Source organism: Fukomys damarensis, unplaced genomic scaffold, assembly GCF_012274545.1.
Source record: "Fukomys damarensis isolate Sample0158 unplaced genomic scaffold, DMR_v1.0_HiC HiC_scaffold_25, whole genome shotgun sequence".
NCBI lineage: Eukaryota > Metazoa > Chordata > Mammalia > Rodentia > Bathyergidae > Fukomys > Fukomys damarensis.
This window is the reverse complement of record NW_022900937.1, coordinates 26,596,843-26,611,898: the sequence shown is the minus strand read 5'-3', so window position 1 is coordinate 26,611,898 and position 15,056 is coordinate 26,596,843. Positions and strand designations below refer to the sequence as shown.

General features: G+C 45.7%; 2 gene segments (V, D, J or C); one reads left to right on the top strand and one right to left on the bottom strand.

The window, feature by feature from the left end:
* LOC104859009 overlaps positions 1-15,056 on the top strand; it is a 71,756-nt gene that overhangs the window by 44,184 nt on the left and 12,516 nt on the right.
* On the bottom strand, positions 8,165-11,699 carry LOC104858999. The segment is given in 5 exon segments: positions 8,165-8,223; positions 8,365-8,480; positions 10,322-10,654; positions 10,741-11,061; positions 11,323-11,699. Coding segments are annotated over 5 exon segments (1,113 nt in total).

Below are 15,056 nucleotides of genomic sequence, written 5' to 3'. Positions count from 1 at the left end.
CAAAAAAAAAAAAAAAAAAAAAAAAAAAAGGTCTGGAGATTTTACCATCAATCCTCACAACAGTACTTGGGGCCAGGGAGGTTGCTCCTCAAAAGGAAGGTAAGGTAGAGTGTAGTGCCTCTGTTAAGGAGAAACGGGATGGACTTACACTCCATTTTAAGAATTAATGAAGAGACATGAAGCTACCAACTGAATGTTTGCTCTGCTGGTATTTGTTCTTCCTTTGGTCTGATTATCTTCTGCCCATCTATTCCAGCCTTTTGGAATGGGAACGCTTACTCTGTGATTGTGCCTTAGGGTTATGTAACACTTTTTCATTTTTCAGATGCTTACATGCGTCTTAGAGTCTCAGAGACTCTAAGTCTCAGAGGTTTTGAATTTGTACTTTTGAACAATGCTAGAACTATTTTATACTTTGGCGAAGAAATTAGTGTGTGTTAGGTTGTACATGGGATAATTAGGTCATTATACAAAATTATGATCTTGTTAAGGAGATCTGATAAGGTGTCAGATTGCAAGTGGAGGATTTGTGACAATGAATCTCAATTGTCAATGTGTTAGTCACCTTTCTCTCACATTGCTAAAACAAAATACCTGACACCCAAAGTTAGAAGGGAAGGGTTTTATTTGGCATTCACTTCATAGAGCTTTCAGTCCATAATCAGCCAATAACAAGGCAGGGATTACAAAAGGGCATGGCAAAGCAGAAACAACAATGATGTACATAAGTCAGCAAAGGTAACAAGAGACCTTCACTGAGATTTTTGCCTCTTTTATTCAGACTACTTAGGGTGGAAGCACTCACACCCTTAATCCTAGTGCCCTTGAATTTAGCATTGCAACATGAATCAGCTCCAGCTTCACACATTCTAGGTCAAGCCGATGACCATGTGAAAGTTTGGGGGGATCCAGACCCAAACCATAATAGTCAACTGGATAAAATTAAGACACCTAGGGCAGCAGGAGCAGACTTGTGAGAAGCAGAGCCAGGTGGAGCTGAACCACTAACCAACACACACACACACACACACACACACACACACAAACACACACACACACACACACACCCATGGTCCTCTGAACAGAACAAGCTGAGTTGCAAGGGTACCTTCAACATTTCCCCAGTGCTGCCTCACCCATGGCCTCCTGGCTGCACTGGTACCTGGATCCACACCACAGAGGCACAGGGGGTCATAAAGGCCATTGTCCTGAGCTCCAGAAGATAGAGCAGAAGTTAACAACAGAAAGAAGGCCTCTCTCAGGCTTCTTGAAAACTGAAGCCCACTGGAAAAACGAAGAGAATCTCTGCAATAAAGGCACACCAGACCACTATAGTTGGTAAGTTGGAGGGATCACCACCTACCACCAGAACCTGGACCATCTTCAGGGGAAGGCCAGTTGGAAACTGCAGTAGAACCTTGCAGACTTCAACCCTGCAAGAGGTCAGGGAGCTCAACTTGGACCTTGCAGTCAGATATCAGCCTGACCCTCAGAGGTCTGCTGCTGGCTTGCTGAGACTAATTGACTTAGATCTTCACAGTGCTGTCCACATTGTCTACTGTGACAGCAGAGACATACCCTGAAGGAGGTCCTTCATTTTTTTTATTATTTTTTTTCTTTTTCTCTTATTTTCAATTTTTATTTTTTTCTACTCTTTCCTAATGTTTTTTCTTTCTACTTTATTTTTTTCTTTTCTTTCTCTCACTCACTCTCCCACATTATTCTTCATCTTCATTTTTGTTCCTTCTCTAATTCAGATTTCTTCTTTCTTTTTCTTTTCTTCCCTCTTTTCCCTTCTCTTGATTGTCATTAGCTTCAAAGAAAAGTGAATATAGTTTCTAGTTTCCCTATTGCTGTTAGGTTGTTCCATTCCTGTCTTTGTTCTTTCATTCTGGCTTTTCCTCTTCTTTTCAACAGTTTACTATAGTTTGTGTGATCTTCCTGTGTCCACTTCCCTCACAACTAACCTTTCCCTATCCTTCTACCTATCTATGCCTCTCTCTCCAACTCCTCTAAGTCCCCATCCTGAAGGGTAAAGTTGCTATATTGTAGAATTTATTCACAATAAACATATTTGGGGCTGGTCCTCAATTTCAGTTTAATTCACATAGTTAAAGGTGATAGATTAATAACTATCACAAATTGTCATTTTCTAAGCTGTGCTTAATGATATTGTTGTTGTTGATTGTATCTCTTAGGCTAAGAAGTTGTGATTGAATCAGTTGTCACTACTAAAATTATGAAAATGAGATTGCCTCAGAGTCATTAGAGAATCAAACCTAAAGACCAGCTATATCTGAAAAATCAAAGTATTAACCCAGGAATTAAACCAAAGACAGTACCAACAACAAAAATAGAAATGAGAAGACACTTAAGCACGGCACAAACACAGACTTCCAGCTCACCAAAGGTAAATTTTGGGGTAATTGAGGTGGAAAAGTCTTGTAATCAACCACATAGACAACCTGAACTGATAGCACAGGAAGTAAACAAACAGATAAATGGGGCTCTAGAAAAGTTCAAAAAAAATTTTTCCCAGATAACTACAGAGATGATGAGCAGAAAGAAAGACATGATTAGAGACTCTAGAACAGAAACAGATATAAACAAAAATATATGAACTCAGGACCATTATGGAAACCATGAATGACCACCACAGGAAAGAAATAGAAACTGTGAAAACACAACATAGAAAAGAAATAGAATCTATGAACAGATTCAAACAGATATCCAGATTTAAAAACACTATTGAAAGTATTTGCAGCACAGTGAGCGAATGTGAAGATAGAATATCAAATATAGAAGCTAGGTCAGTGACCCAGAGATCTCTTTAAAATAGTAAGGGATCGTGATAAATTGATCCAACAGCTCCTAGATGATGCAATGAGGAATAATATAAGATTGATAAAAATCTATGAAAAAGCAGGAGAAAGTACAAATGACATTTTTTAAAGTTCACAAATTAATGACAGAAAACTTTCCAAACCAAGGGAAAGAATTTGATATACAGATAATTGAGGCATATAAGGCTCCAAATACCCATGATCATAAAAAACCTACACCTAGACATGTAGTCATCAAGATCCCAGAAGCCCAACTGAAAAACAAAATACTACAAGCAGTTAGAGAAAAGAAACAAATCATATGCAAAGGAAAGCCCATCAGAATTACAGCAGACTTTTCAACACAAACCCTCAGGTCAAGGAGAGCCTGGAGTGAGGTATTTCAAGTTCTAACAAAAAAACAACCTCCAACCTAGACTGTGTATCCTGCAAAGCTCTCTTTCAAAATGGGTGGGGAAATAAGATAGTTCCATGACAAAGAGCACCTGAGAAACTTCATGAATACCAAACCAGCACTACAAGGAATTCGAAACAATATCCTAGAAAAAGACAATGAAAGTCACAACACCATGAGGCCCAACAGAGTAAATCAATTAGGCAAGGCAGGAAACTAAAGGGGGGGGGAATTAAAAAGAGCCAACAGCAGGACAATAACATGGCAATGATAAGTGAGTACATATCAGTTATAACCATCAATGTCAATGGCTTCAATTCACGAATCAAAAGAAACAGACTGGCAAAATGGATTTAGAAGCAAAATTCAACAACATGCCATATACAAGAAACCAGGTTAATTCACAAAGAAATTCATAGACTGAAAGTAAAAGGATAAAAAAAAACAGTTTTCCATGTGACAGGAACCCAGAAAAAAAGCAGGAGTAGCTATCTTACTTCCAGACAAAATAGTTATCAAATGAAAACTAATTAAGAGAGATAAAGAAGTCTACTGTATCCTTGTAAAGGGAATAATTCAAAAGGAAGAGATAACAATCATAAGTATAGAGGCACCAAATTCTAATGCACCCAACTACACAAAACAATTATTAATGGACATGAAAAATGAAAGAAGCACTAATACAATTGTAGTGGGGAACATGAATACTCCACTGTCACAAATAGATCATCTAGACAAAAAAATCAACAAAGAAATAACAGAACTGAACCAAGTCTTTGAAAAAATGGACTTAATAGATGCCTACAGAGTGTTCCACACCACAAAACCAGAATATACATTCTTTTCAGCTGCACACAGGTCATTCTGCAAAATAGATCGCATGGTGGCTCATAGAGCATGTTTAAGTAAGTGCAAAGGAATTGAAGTTGTGCCCTGTATATTAACAGATCTTTGTGCAATTAAACTAGAGATCGATAGCATAAGAAACTGCAAGGACTTCACAAACACATGGAAATTAAATAACATTCTCCTGAACAACAATTGGGTCACAGAGGAAATTAAAGAAGAAATTAGACATTTTCTATAATTAAATGATAATGCCAATACAACATATAGGAATCTATGGGACACAATGAAAGCAGTTCTATGAGGGAAATTCATAGCAGTGAATACTCATACTAGAAAAAAGAGTGAGCTCAAATAAACAACCTAATGATGAATCTTAAACTCCTAGATAGAATAAGAGCAAGACAAACTCAAAGCTTACACTAGGGAGGAAATTATAAAGCTCAGAGCAGAAAACAATGCAATGCAGACTAAGAGAACAATACAAAAAATTCAATGGAGTGAAGAGTTGGTTTTTGTTTGTTTTTGTTGTTGGTGGTGGTGGTGGTACCAGGGATTGTACTCAAAGAGTTGTTTTTTTAAAATAATAAATAAAATTGATAAAACCTTAGCTAACTTTATTTTAAAAGGGAAAGAAAAGGCTCAAATCCGTACAGTTAGGAAGAAAGAAGGTGAAGTGACAACAGTTCCCACAGAAATTTAGAGGATCATCAATACCTACCTTGAGAGCCCATTCTCTAATAAAATGGAAAACACAGAAGAAATGGACAGATTTCTAGATACATATGAATTACCAAAGTTTATAAAAGAAGATAAAAAAAATTCTAAACACCCCAGTTACAATCAGTGAAGTTGAAAACATAATTAAAAATTTACCAACAAAGAAAAGCCCAGGTCCTGATGGCTTCACTGATGAATTCTACAAGACATTTAAAGAAGAAGTATTGCCACTGCTCTTTAAACTCTTCAATGAAATTGAAAGGGAAGCAATACTTCCAAATTCATTCCTGGAAACAAATGTTACTTTGATTCCAAAACCAGGGAAAGACCCAACCAAAAAAGTGAAATATAGGCCAACCTCCCTAATGAACATAGATGCAAAAATCCTCAATAAGATACAGGCAAACAGAATACAGAAAGATCATCAAGAAGATCATACACCCTGTTCAAGTCAGATTTATCCCAGGGATGCAAGATGGTTCAACATATGTAAATCAATAAATGTAATACACCATATTAACAGAATTAAGCACAAAAACCATCTGATCATCTCAATAGATGCAGAAAAAAGCATTCAACAAACTTCATCAACCATTCATGAGAAAAATCCTACAGAAAATTGGAATAGTTAGTCTTTATCTTAACTTGATAAAGTCTATCCATGAAAAACCAACAGCCAACATCATATTAAATGGTCAAAAACTGAAAACCTTCATGCTAAAATCAGGAACAAGACAAGGATGCCCACTATCACCACTTCTGTTCATTATAATTCTGGAAACATTAGCCACAGCAATTAGACAAGAGAAAGAAATGAAAGAATGGGCTGGGGATTTAGCTCAGTGGTTCCATCACCTGCCTTGCAAACGCAAGGAACCTGAGTTCAATCCCCAGTACCAAAATAAATAAAAAATAAAAGGAATAATGAAAGGAAAGGAAGAAGTTAAACTGTCATTATTTGCTGATGATATGATACTCAACAGAAGACCTAAAAAGCTCTGCCAGAAGCCTTCTAAATTTAATTGACAGATTCAGTCAAGAATCTAGATACAAAGTCAACACTCAAAAACAATTAGCCTTCTCATACATAAATAACATACTCACTGAGAGAAATTAGTGAAACAATTCCTTTCACAATAGCATCCAAAAAATGAAATATCTAGGAACCAATTCACTGAAGGAGACAAAAGACCTCTGCACTGAAAACTACAGCACTCTGACAAAAAGAGATAGAAGAGCATATAAGCAAATGGAAAGACATCTCTTGTTCCTGGGTAGGTAGAACAAACACAGTGAAAATAGCCATACTTCCAAAACTGCTGTACAGATTCAACACAATCCCACCTGAAATTCTAACATTATATTTCACAGAACTTGAGAAAACAATCCAAAGATTCCTTTGGAAGCAGAAGAGACCTAGAATAGCAAAAGCCTTTCTAGGCAACAGAGACATGACAGGGATTATCACAATCCCTGACTTGAAAGTATACTACAAAGCCACTGTGATGAAAACAGCATGTACTGGCAAAGAAACAGACCCAAGGATCAGTGGAATAGATTAGAAGATGCAGAAACAACTCCACACATACTCAGTTACCTCATCTTCAGCAAAGGAGCCAAACATCCTCACTGGAGGAAAGATAGCCCCTTTAATAAATAGTGTTGGAAAAACTGGCTTTCAACTTGCCAAAGATTAAAACTAGACCCATATCTTTCACCATGCACTAAGATAAAATCCAAGTGGATTAAAGATGTCAATATCAAAACATAAACACTAAACTTTCTGGAAGAAACTAAACTTTCTTGAAGACATTGGCATAGGAAAAAGCTTTATGAACAAGTCCTCAGTAGTATGGGAACTTGCACAAAGAATAACCAACTGGGATCTCATCCTATTAAAAAACACTTGCAGAAGCACTGCAAGAGATACCACCACAGAGATAAGAGACAAACTACAATGTAGGAAAAATTTTTCACCAGCTGTTCCTCAGGCAAAGGTCTATTATCTAGAATATATGAAGAGCTCAAAAATATCGGACCCTCAAATTTAAAGACTTCATTCAAAAATGGGCAGGGACAAGGGGAAAAAATGAGAACAAAGACTTGTCATGTAGAGGTACAAGATCCCAACAATGAATGTAACTGTACTGTATCCCTAAAATGTACCAATAAACTCAATTAAAGCTGAAAAAAATGGGCATCTGAAATGAACATTTCTCAGACAAACAAGTAAAAGCAGGAAATAAATATATGAAAAATGTTCAACATCACTGGCCATTTGAAAGATGCAGATGAAAACAACACTAAAATTCCACCTCACCCAAGACAGAATGGCTGCTATCAAGAATTCAACCAAAAGTGAAATAAACAAGTCACACGTGAAAAACTATAACTGTAAATAAGATCCTAATGGTATAATTGACAATGTGAAATAGGAAGAAAAGGGCTAAAGGTGTAGGGGAAGTGGGAAGGGTAGAGGAAAGGAAATAAGGGAAAAGAAAAAAAATATGAGATAATGGAAATAAAGTTTTTGTAAATAGGGAAGGGAGGAGGGGGTGAAGGGAGGGCAGGGAAAAAAATGAGAACCAAGACCTGTCATGTAAAAGTACAATATCCCAATGTAGAATGTAACTGTACTGTATACTTAAAAAGTAACAATAAACTCAATGGATGCACACTCAGGCCATCTTTTAAGTGAAATAAATAGGACACACTTGAGTACAGTGTAAAAAACTAAAAGTGTAAATAAGGTTCAAATGGTATAAGTAATAATGTGAAACAGAAAGAAAAGGTCTAAAGGAGAAGAGGAAGTGGAAAGGTTAGGTGAAAGGAAATAAGGGAAAAGAAAAATATGAAAAAAGGAAAATGGAAACAAAGTCATTGTAAATAGGGAAGGGTGAAGGTGATGAAGTGAGGGTAGGGGGATGGGGAAAAAATAAGCACCAAGATGTACTACTACTAGTATAGTAATTATATACTAGATGGCCTGTGCCTGTGGTTGGTTTTGCATCCTCTATTCATTGATCCATGAGATAAGTTTGTCTGCCCACCCTTGATCTGTCTTACTCAAAGTCTGAGGACATGGACAGCAGGAGACACATTTTTCCCAGAATGTAACATGCACAGCCTCTAGCCCAATTTCCAACAGAGATCCTTCAGAGAAAATGGTTTCTCAGGATAGCATATCTGCATTTATTTCGGGGCAACACGAGTGCACACAGCAAGCAGAGCATGGGGGACTCAGCATTGCAGCCACAGGAGGGTGTGTAGGGAATTGTGTTGGTGTGGAGAGGAACCTGCATCCTAGAGCTCTGAGCTGAAGGGACATGGGAAGAGGTACAAGTCAAGGGCTGCACTGGCCAGGACACACCAGCTGAGGCTCTTGGTCTCCAGGGTCTTCTCACCGCTGGGTCACTTCACCTGAAGGCGACAGAGGCAGAGTGAATGGCCATCCCAGTGAGAACAAAGTTGGGGGCCACAAGGTCCCAAGTAGCCCAGGATCACTGTGCAGCCCAGGCTCCTCCCCTATTCCCAGCACCTGTCTCCACCAGAGTCATCTACCTTGAACAGGGTGACTGTAGTGCTATAGAACAGGCTCAGCGGGAAGAGCACGATGAAGGTGGACGCAGTGGTCCACAGGTTCTCGAAGCCCTCTTCTTTGGCGTTCGCCTCCCCCTCTGCAGGGGACACAGGAGGGAGGCTTGGCAGTGCCTGCAGCCTACCTGGGGCTGGGAGCACAGGATGGAGGACAGCCAAGGCTGGGGTGGACGCAGGCAGTCAGGCCAAGCAGAAGCAGACAGGGACAGAAAGTCTTGCCTGAGTGGTAGAAAGGGCAGGGTAGTCATGGCGCATTGACATGAGAGAGGGCAGAGGCAGGGACCCAAGGGACTGGGCTTCCAGTGAGTCCTGGACCCTCCTTGAGCAAGGGGCACAGCCAGAGCCACTTGGCTAAGAAGCAGGGGTGGTGTGGAGCGTGCAGGGTAAAGTAAGAGCCAGGCTGCTCCTGATCACCTCCCCAGGGACTCTGATAATAGGAACAGAGCCCAGAGTACATCCTGTTGGATGGCCCTGCCCTAACAAAGTGACAGAGGCCTGAAGATGTCTTAGCTGATCCTGTACCACCAAAGTGATAGAGGCTGGGATATTCTAGTTGGTCCTGTCTTACCATAGTGACAGAGGCCTGGAATGCCCTGGCTGGCAGTTCCTGCCCTACCAGTGATAGAGCCCTGGAATGGGGGCAGAGGAAGCTCTGGGTGATAGTGGGATGCAGCTGCCAGGGAACATCTGCAGCTCAGAGGAGACAATAAGAGCAACCCTAGGCCAGCACCATTCCTTGGGTATGGGGACCTTGCTCAACCCTGTCCTCCCTGTGTGGGCTCTGCCTCCCTGCAAAGTTATGCTCTGTTCTCTGTGCCACAAATGTGCCTGCACGGCCACTGTGCTAGTGACCTGCTCCTAGAGGGGCGGCCCCCTACTGCAGGCCAGGTCTGAAAACAGCATCCCTGCAACTCTTATATGACCCTGCTGTGTTCAGTGTGAGTTCTAGGCACCAGCTATTCTCCTCCAGGGCACCCCCAGGCTCAGGCTAACCTCCCTGAAAAGCTGTAGCAACCTTGCTGCTCTGAGCTCTGGCTCTGGGCCTACAGTTGACACCACAGTCAGAGTCCAGGCCAGGCTGGGCCATGAGGTTACTGCTTGCCAAGACAGACAAACAGAATATGGGACAAGCCCTGAGACAGCATGGTGTAGGGAGCCACTGCTGAGACCAGAGATACACATCTCTGGCATGCATGTGTGAGCACACTTGTGTATCTGCCTAGCTGCTGAGTCTGCCAGGGGTCCACCTGCTCCCATGCACTCCTGTGCTCCGAAACATGTGTCTTTGTGTCTAGTGCATATATATGCATAGCCTTTATATCTGTGTCTTGTGTCTCTTGTTCATCTGGATGTAGGTGGACATGCAACCGAGCATATCTGTGAGTAACCATGTGCATGTATGCCTGTTTGTGTGTGTTTGCATGGTGTGTGTGTGAGTTCATGTGCATCTGTGTGTTCACATTTGCCACAGCTGCACATGTTTGCACATCCCCACACAGGTGTGTGTCAGTGTTAGCACACTCATGAGTATGAATGAGTGCTGCCTGTACCAGTGTGGCTGAGTCTTTGGCTATATGTCAGAAGCGCCTGCAGGGTCCAAAAGCTGGCATGTTATCTGCAAAGAGCCAGAGCATCCTCAGAAGCCTGAAGGACACGGGCCAGGGAAGGGATGGGCCAGGTGGAGGACTTTACTCTAGTTAAGCAGGACAGAGCATTGCACACTAAAAACCAGCATCTTCTGAGGGGATCTTTTTATTTCTAATTTTAGGAAATGCAACACTGCACACCCGAAATGGTTAGTTTGCACACAAATAACAGAGCAACTGAACCACAGCGCCTGGGCTAGCTGGGCAGCATGGTCAGTAGCAGGTGCGGGCCGTGTCAGACATGATCAGGGACACGTTGTACAGGGTGGGTTTACCAGTGGACTTGTCCACGGTCCTCTCAGTCACCATGTGGGGCAGGGCCTCGTGGCCCACGACACAGGTGAAGGTCTCTCCTGAGCTCCAGTCCTCCTCTGTCACTGTCAGCAGGCTGTGGGCATAGTAGAAACCTGGAGACTGGGTCTCAGGCATCGGGGCGCTGGTCACATACCTGTCTGAGGACAAGGTCTGCCCACTCTGTAGCCACTGCACAAAGAAGTCTGCAGGTGCAAAGCCCTTCACCAGGCAGAAGACAGTGGCCTGTTCGTGCAGGACCAGCTGTTCCCGGGCTGGGGGCAGCACATACACGGCAGGTGGGTGCTTGGCTTGCTCTGTGGGCAGAGAGGAGATGGTGAGCACAGGGCAAGTGGGGGACAGGTGGGGTCCTGGGAGTGAGCGGGGTGGGGGCTGGGCCTACCTGTGTGCTTGGAGATGGTCTTCTTCATTGGGAAGGGCAGGTCCTGGTGGATCACAGTGCACATGAATGCCTTCCTAGAGTCCCACTCTTCCACACAGGCACTGGCCTCACCCATGACACTGAGGGTGCCGTTAGGTTGGCTCACAGGATCTGTGATTTTGGTTAGCAGGTCCTTGCCATCCTGGTTGGCCCAGGAGATATTCAGTCCTCCACGGTGGGTCAGGCCAGTGTGACCAGGCAGGTCAGCTTGGCAGACTTGTTTAGGAAGGTGCCAGCAAGAGGGTGGGATGAGGAAGACTTCGATGTCTGTGGATGGAGTTGCTGTGGGGAGAACACTGCTGTGAGTGATGGTTGGATGTGAAGTCAGGAAAGGTGTAGAGCCTAGGACCAGCCCTGCCCCAGGTGCTGCTTGGTGCCACCTGACCTGTGTCCCCACTGCTCCCTGTCCTGTCCTTGGTATCTCCAGAAAGCCACAGCTCAGCAGCAGGTGGCAAGGTCTGGGGGGCATCCATTCCACCCAAGTGGACACCTGAGTGGACACCTTGGACTGAAGGATGGTCTGGGCAGGGGATGAGCACTCACTGGGGATACACACGGAGGAGGACACATTCTTCTTGAAGGTGCCTGACTTGTGGTCCATGCGGCAGGTGAACACCTTCTGGGCCAGCCAGTCGACCTCGGGGATGGTCAGTGTGCTGGTAACCTTGAAGGTCAGGGGCTGGGAGACTGTGTTCTCAGCCAACATCTGGTCTGTGATGAAGCCAGACCCCACAGGCTTTCTATCCTATAACCAGGACACTGTGATCTGCTTGGGGCTGAAGCCCATGGCCTGGCAGGTGAGTTTGGATTCTCCAGAGTCGAGGAAGGTGTCTCGGGGCGGCGGGACAAACACGGTCACATTGGGAGCCTGCTCCATGATCACTGGGGCAAGGAGACTGTTAAGACTTGAATAAGCTAAAGTGACTCCATGCTAATAGGCCAAACTGTGCTTCTTCATATGCTAATTGCTACCCTGGTTAACAACCTGCCCAGGGGCAAATGGTAAGACAAAAGGTTACCTAGAACATTTCCTGCATAAGATAAGCAATGTGTTTGCAATCTTCTTCTGTGAATTCCCTGACTCTTTATTTAGAAAAACCTTATAAAAAGTACCTCAGCCCCTGAGCAGTTGCCTCTCTGAACTACCTGGCTCCAGGAATGCCGTCTGGCCAGACTAATAAAGGTCTACTTACCATCTAGCTTGGTGTGTTCCCACCTGGGTTTCTCGTTTCTCTATGGAGCTCCCAGAGCCTTGCTGGGTGTTAGGGCCCAGCATCGTGGAGGCCTTTTTGCCTGTTCACAGCTTCTGGAAGTAAGGCCCTGGGTCTTGCCTCTGGAGCTATCATTGAGCTAGAGGACTCAGCATCGTGAAGGCCCTTTCGGCTGTTCATGCTCTGTGGAGTGGAAGTAAGACTTTAAGTCTTACAGAGACAAGGTGTGAGCCCATCCCAACCAAAGTCCTTCCAGGCTGAGGAGGCAGCCTGACATCTGGGCAGGCAGGAGGGGTGTGCAGGGAGGGACTGCTCACCTGTGTTCCTAGTGGTGGTGTCTCTGGTGGCCACAGTGGAGCCTCTCTCTGCTCCAGGTGTGACAGGTCTTGGGGAGTTCTGAGCAGTCCAGGAATCTTGAACCAGAGGACCAGTGGGCGGGTGAGAGAGAGAAAGCAGAGTGGACAGGGTGACAGGGGATAGCCAGGCTGAGGACAGAAGGTCCCTGCATGGAGAGGGCTGGGGTTCATGCTTGGCAGCATCTGTGCTGAGCCAGTGGCCTCTTGCATACTGCAAGGATCTGGGGGGACAATGTCAGCAGGGCTCTGAGGGGACAGAGGACAGTAAAGCATGGGGTGTTGGTGCAGGGAAGGGCTGGAGCTGGCCCCTATCCATGGACCACCCTGGGGAAGGTGTGGGACCTCCTGCGGGTCTTTGTGGGGTCCCGGGCCACATACCTGGTTGCTGGAATGTCTTCTTCGAGCTCCACTTGTCGAGAGGTACTGCATTCGTGGGGGCGAAGATTCAACTCAGCCATCGGAAAGGAGAGCTGGCTGCTCATGGTGTAAACACCATTCTGGACAGTGGGGAAGGTCTGCTGGGACTTCGTCCTCACCCCTGAGTGCCAAGTGACCTGTATGTTTGCACCATACCCAGATGCTAAGCAGACTAGGTATACGCGGTCATTTTCCCCTGGTGGTCTGCATGTCGAACTGATGAAATTGTGCAGATCCTGTTGGGTGGCTGCAAGACAGATAGTGGGTGCTGAGGACACCAGCCTGGCATCTGCGACGGGATGAGAAGAGGGTCCCAGGGTGGGGGATTGATAGGGCCTTTCCAGCCCCAGGACCACATGACAGAGTCTCAGGCAAACCCTGTCTCTGTGGGTTCTGGGAGGAGGGGTCGTCCTTCCAGAGGCTGTGATATCCTCAGTGTCCCTGAGCTTTGCATCTTCTGCACCCCTCTCTCTTTGATCCACTCCTGGCATCCCAGGTCTGGTTTCGTTCGACTTTGACCTCCAGCAGCCACTCTTGCTGCCCTCAGGGCACAGTGTCCTGTGTCCGCAGTGAATGCAAGACTGTCCTGGGCACAGGCCACAGAAGAGGGTGCAATTCTACCCGCTCCCCAGCCTGGCCCCAGGTGCTGCTGTCCTTTGGCTGTCCCTCCTGGACACAGTACTGGCTCCTTGGTATGGCTCCTACAAAGCTTGGGGTCTAGAAAGGGGGGTTGACCATGGGCTGCAGGTCCTTGCCTAGTCCCTGATGGCTTTACTTCATCCGCCTCTTGCCTGCCTCCACCCTTGTTACCCCTAGGAACTGTCACTGCCCTCTCTCAGGCAGGGCTCCTGTATCCAGCCTGGCCCAGATCAGCAGCTGTTCTGTGGCCTCTGGGACAGAACCTGCTTCTTTCTTTTCCACCCTCAAGGGAGTGCTGCCCTCCCAGGCATCTCTTGCCTGAGTTCTGCATCAGGACCTTCATCTCCACATGTTCAGCTGCCTCTGCTCCAGAGGGTCCCTGATTCCCTCCCAAGCCACTTCTCAGTCTCACTGGGCTGCTCTTGCTACCCTAGGTTCTGGGCTGTGAGTCCTCCAATCCCACTCCAGGTGCTAATGGAGGATGTGGCAAGGCTATCGCTGTGGGACAAATCGTGGCTCCTAGGATTCAGGGGTGCAATCAAATTCCCAGGACCTCAGTGCAGCAGTGTTGGGCACACAGTGTCTGACATAAAGCACTGGGACAGAGTTCACACTGGAATGGGGTAGGTATATGACCTAATAGCACTGGGATCCTTATGAAAAGGGTTATGGGGACATGGACATGCATGTAGGGACAATGTCAGGACAGTGATACAGGGAGTAGTGTGGCTTCCCAGAGCCAAGGAGCAGCAGACTGAGACTTCCAGCAGAGCAAGAGAGGGTCCTGGAACAGGTTCTCCCCAAAGCAAGGGAAACCCAGTCTGCCAGGCCCCATCTGGGATTCCTGGCCTCCAGATGGGGAAATCAGGCCTCTGCAGACACAATGCCCATCTCTACCTGGTCCCTGCAGCCTGATCTCACAAGCACAGGTCACCTCTCACACTCCCATGCCTGCTCAGTCCCCCGCTGTGCCGAGCTGTTTGGCCTTTGGTCACCCCAAGCCTCGTGTGATGTGATGAGCTCCATTTAACTCAGGTGTAGTATCCCCTCAAGGCTCCAGCTTGAGGGAGGAAGTTTCCCTGGAGCCCACTGAGCATGGCCAGTTCTCCCACACTCACACCCTTAGGGTCAGGTTGATGCTCAAAGGTGAAGAGGTCAGACTGAGCCTGGTCCTATCCTCTTGGGTGCCCATTTAGTAGAGGGACTGACATGCACCTAGAGGCCCTGAACACACCCATGACAGCCACCCAGGGTGGGTTCCTGCTGTAATTCAAGCCTGGTGTTGCCTGTACCTGAGTTCCCAGCACAAAGAACTGGCCCTCACTATGCATGGTACCATCATGCATGCTTCCTGCACACCCTGGCTGGCCACCTGCACCCTCCTGCTTTCCTCAGGGCTTATTTCTAGGAGTTCAGCCTGGGTACCCACTACCTCCTCTCACCCTTCATTCCTGCCCTCTCCCCATTCCCTGTGTGCTGCCAGCACCTCTGGCTGCAGTGAAGCCTCTGCGCTATTGCGACCAGCACTGGGGCCTGGGTATTGGCATATATCTCAAACCCCGAGGAAGCTGTCCCCCTGTCCCCTCAGCTTTTCTGTCCCTTACCTCACCTTCCCACCTGTGCCTTAACCTAGCCCAACCTTCACTCTCTTGCA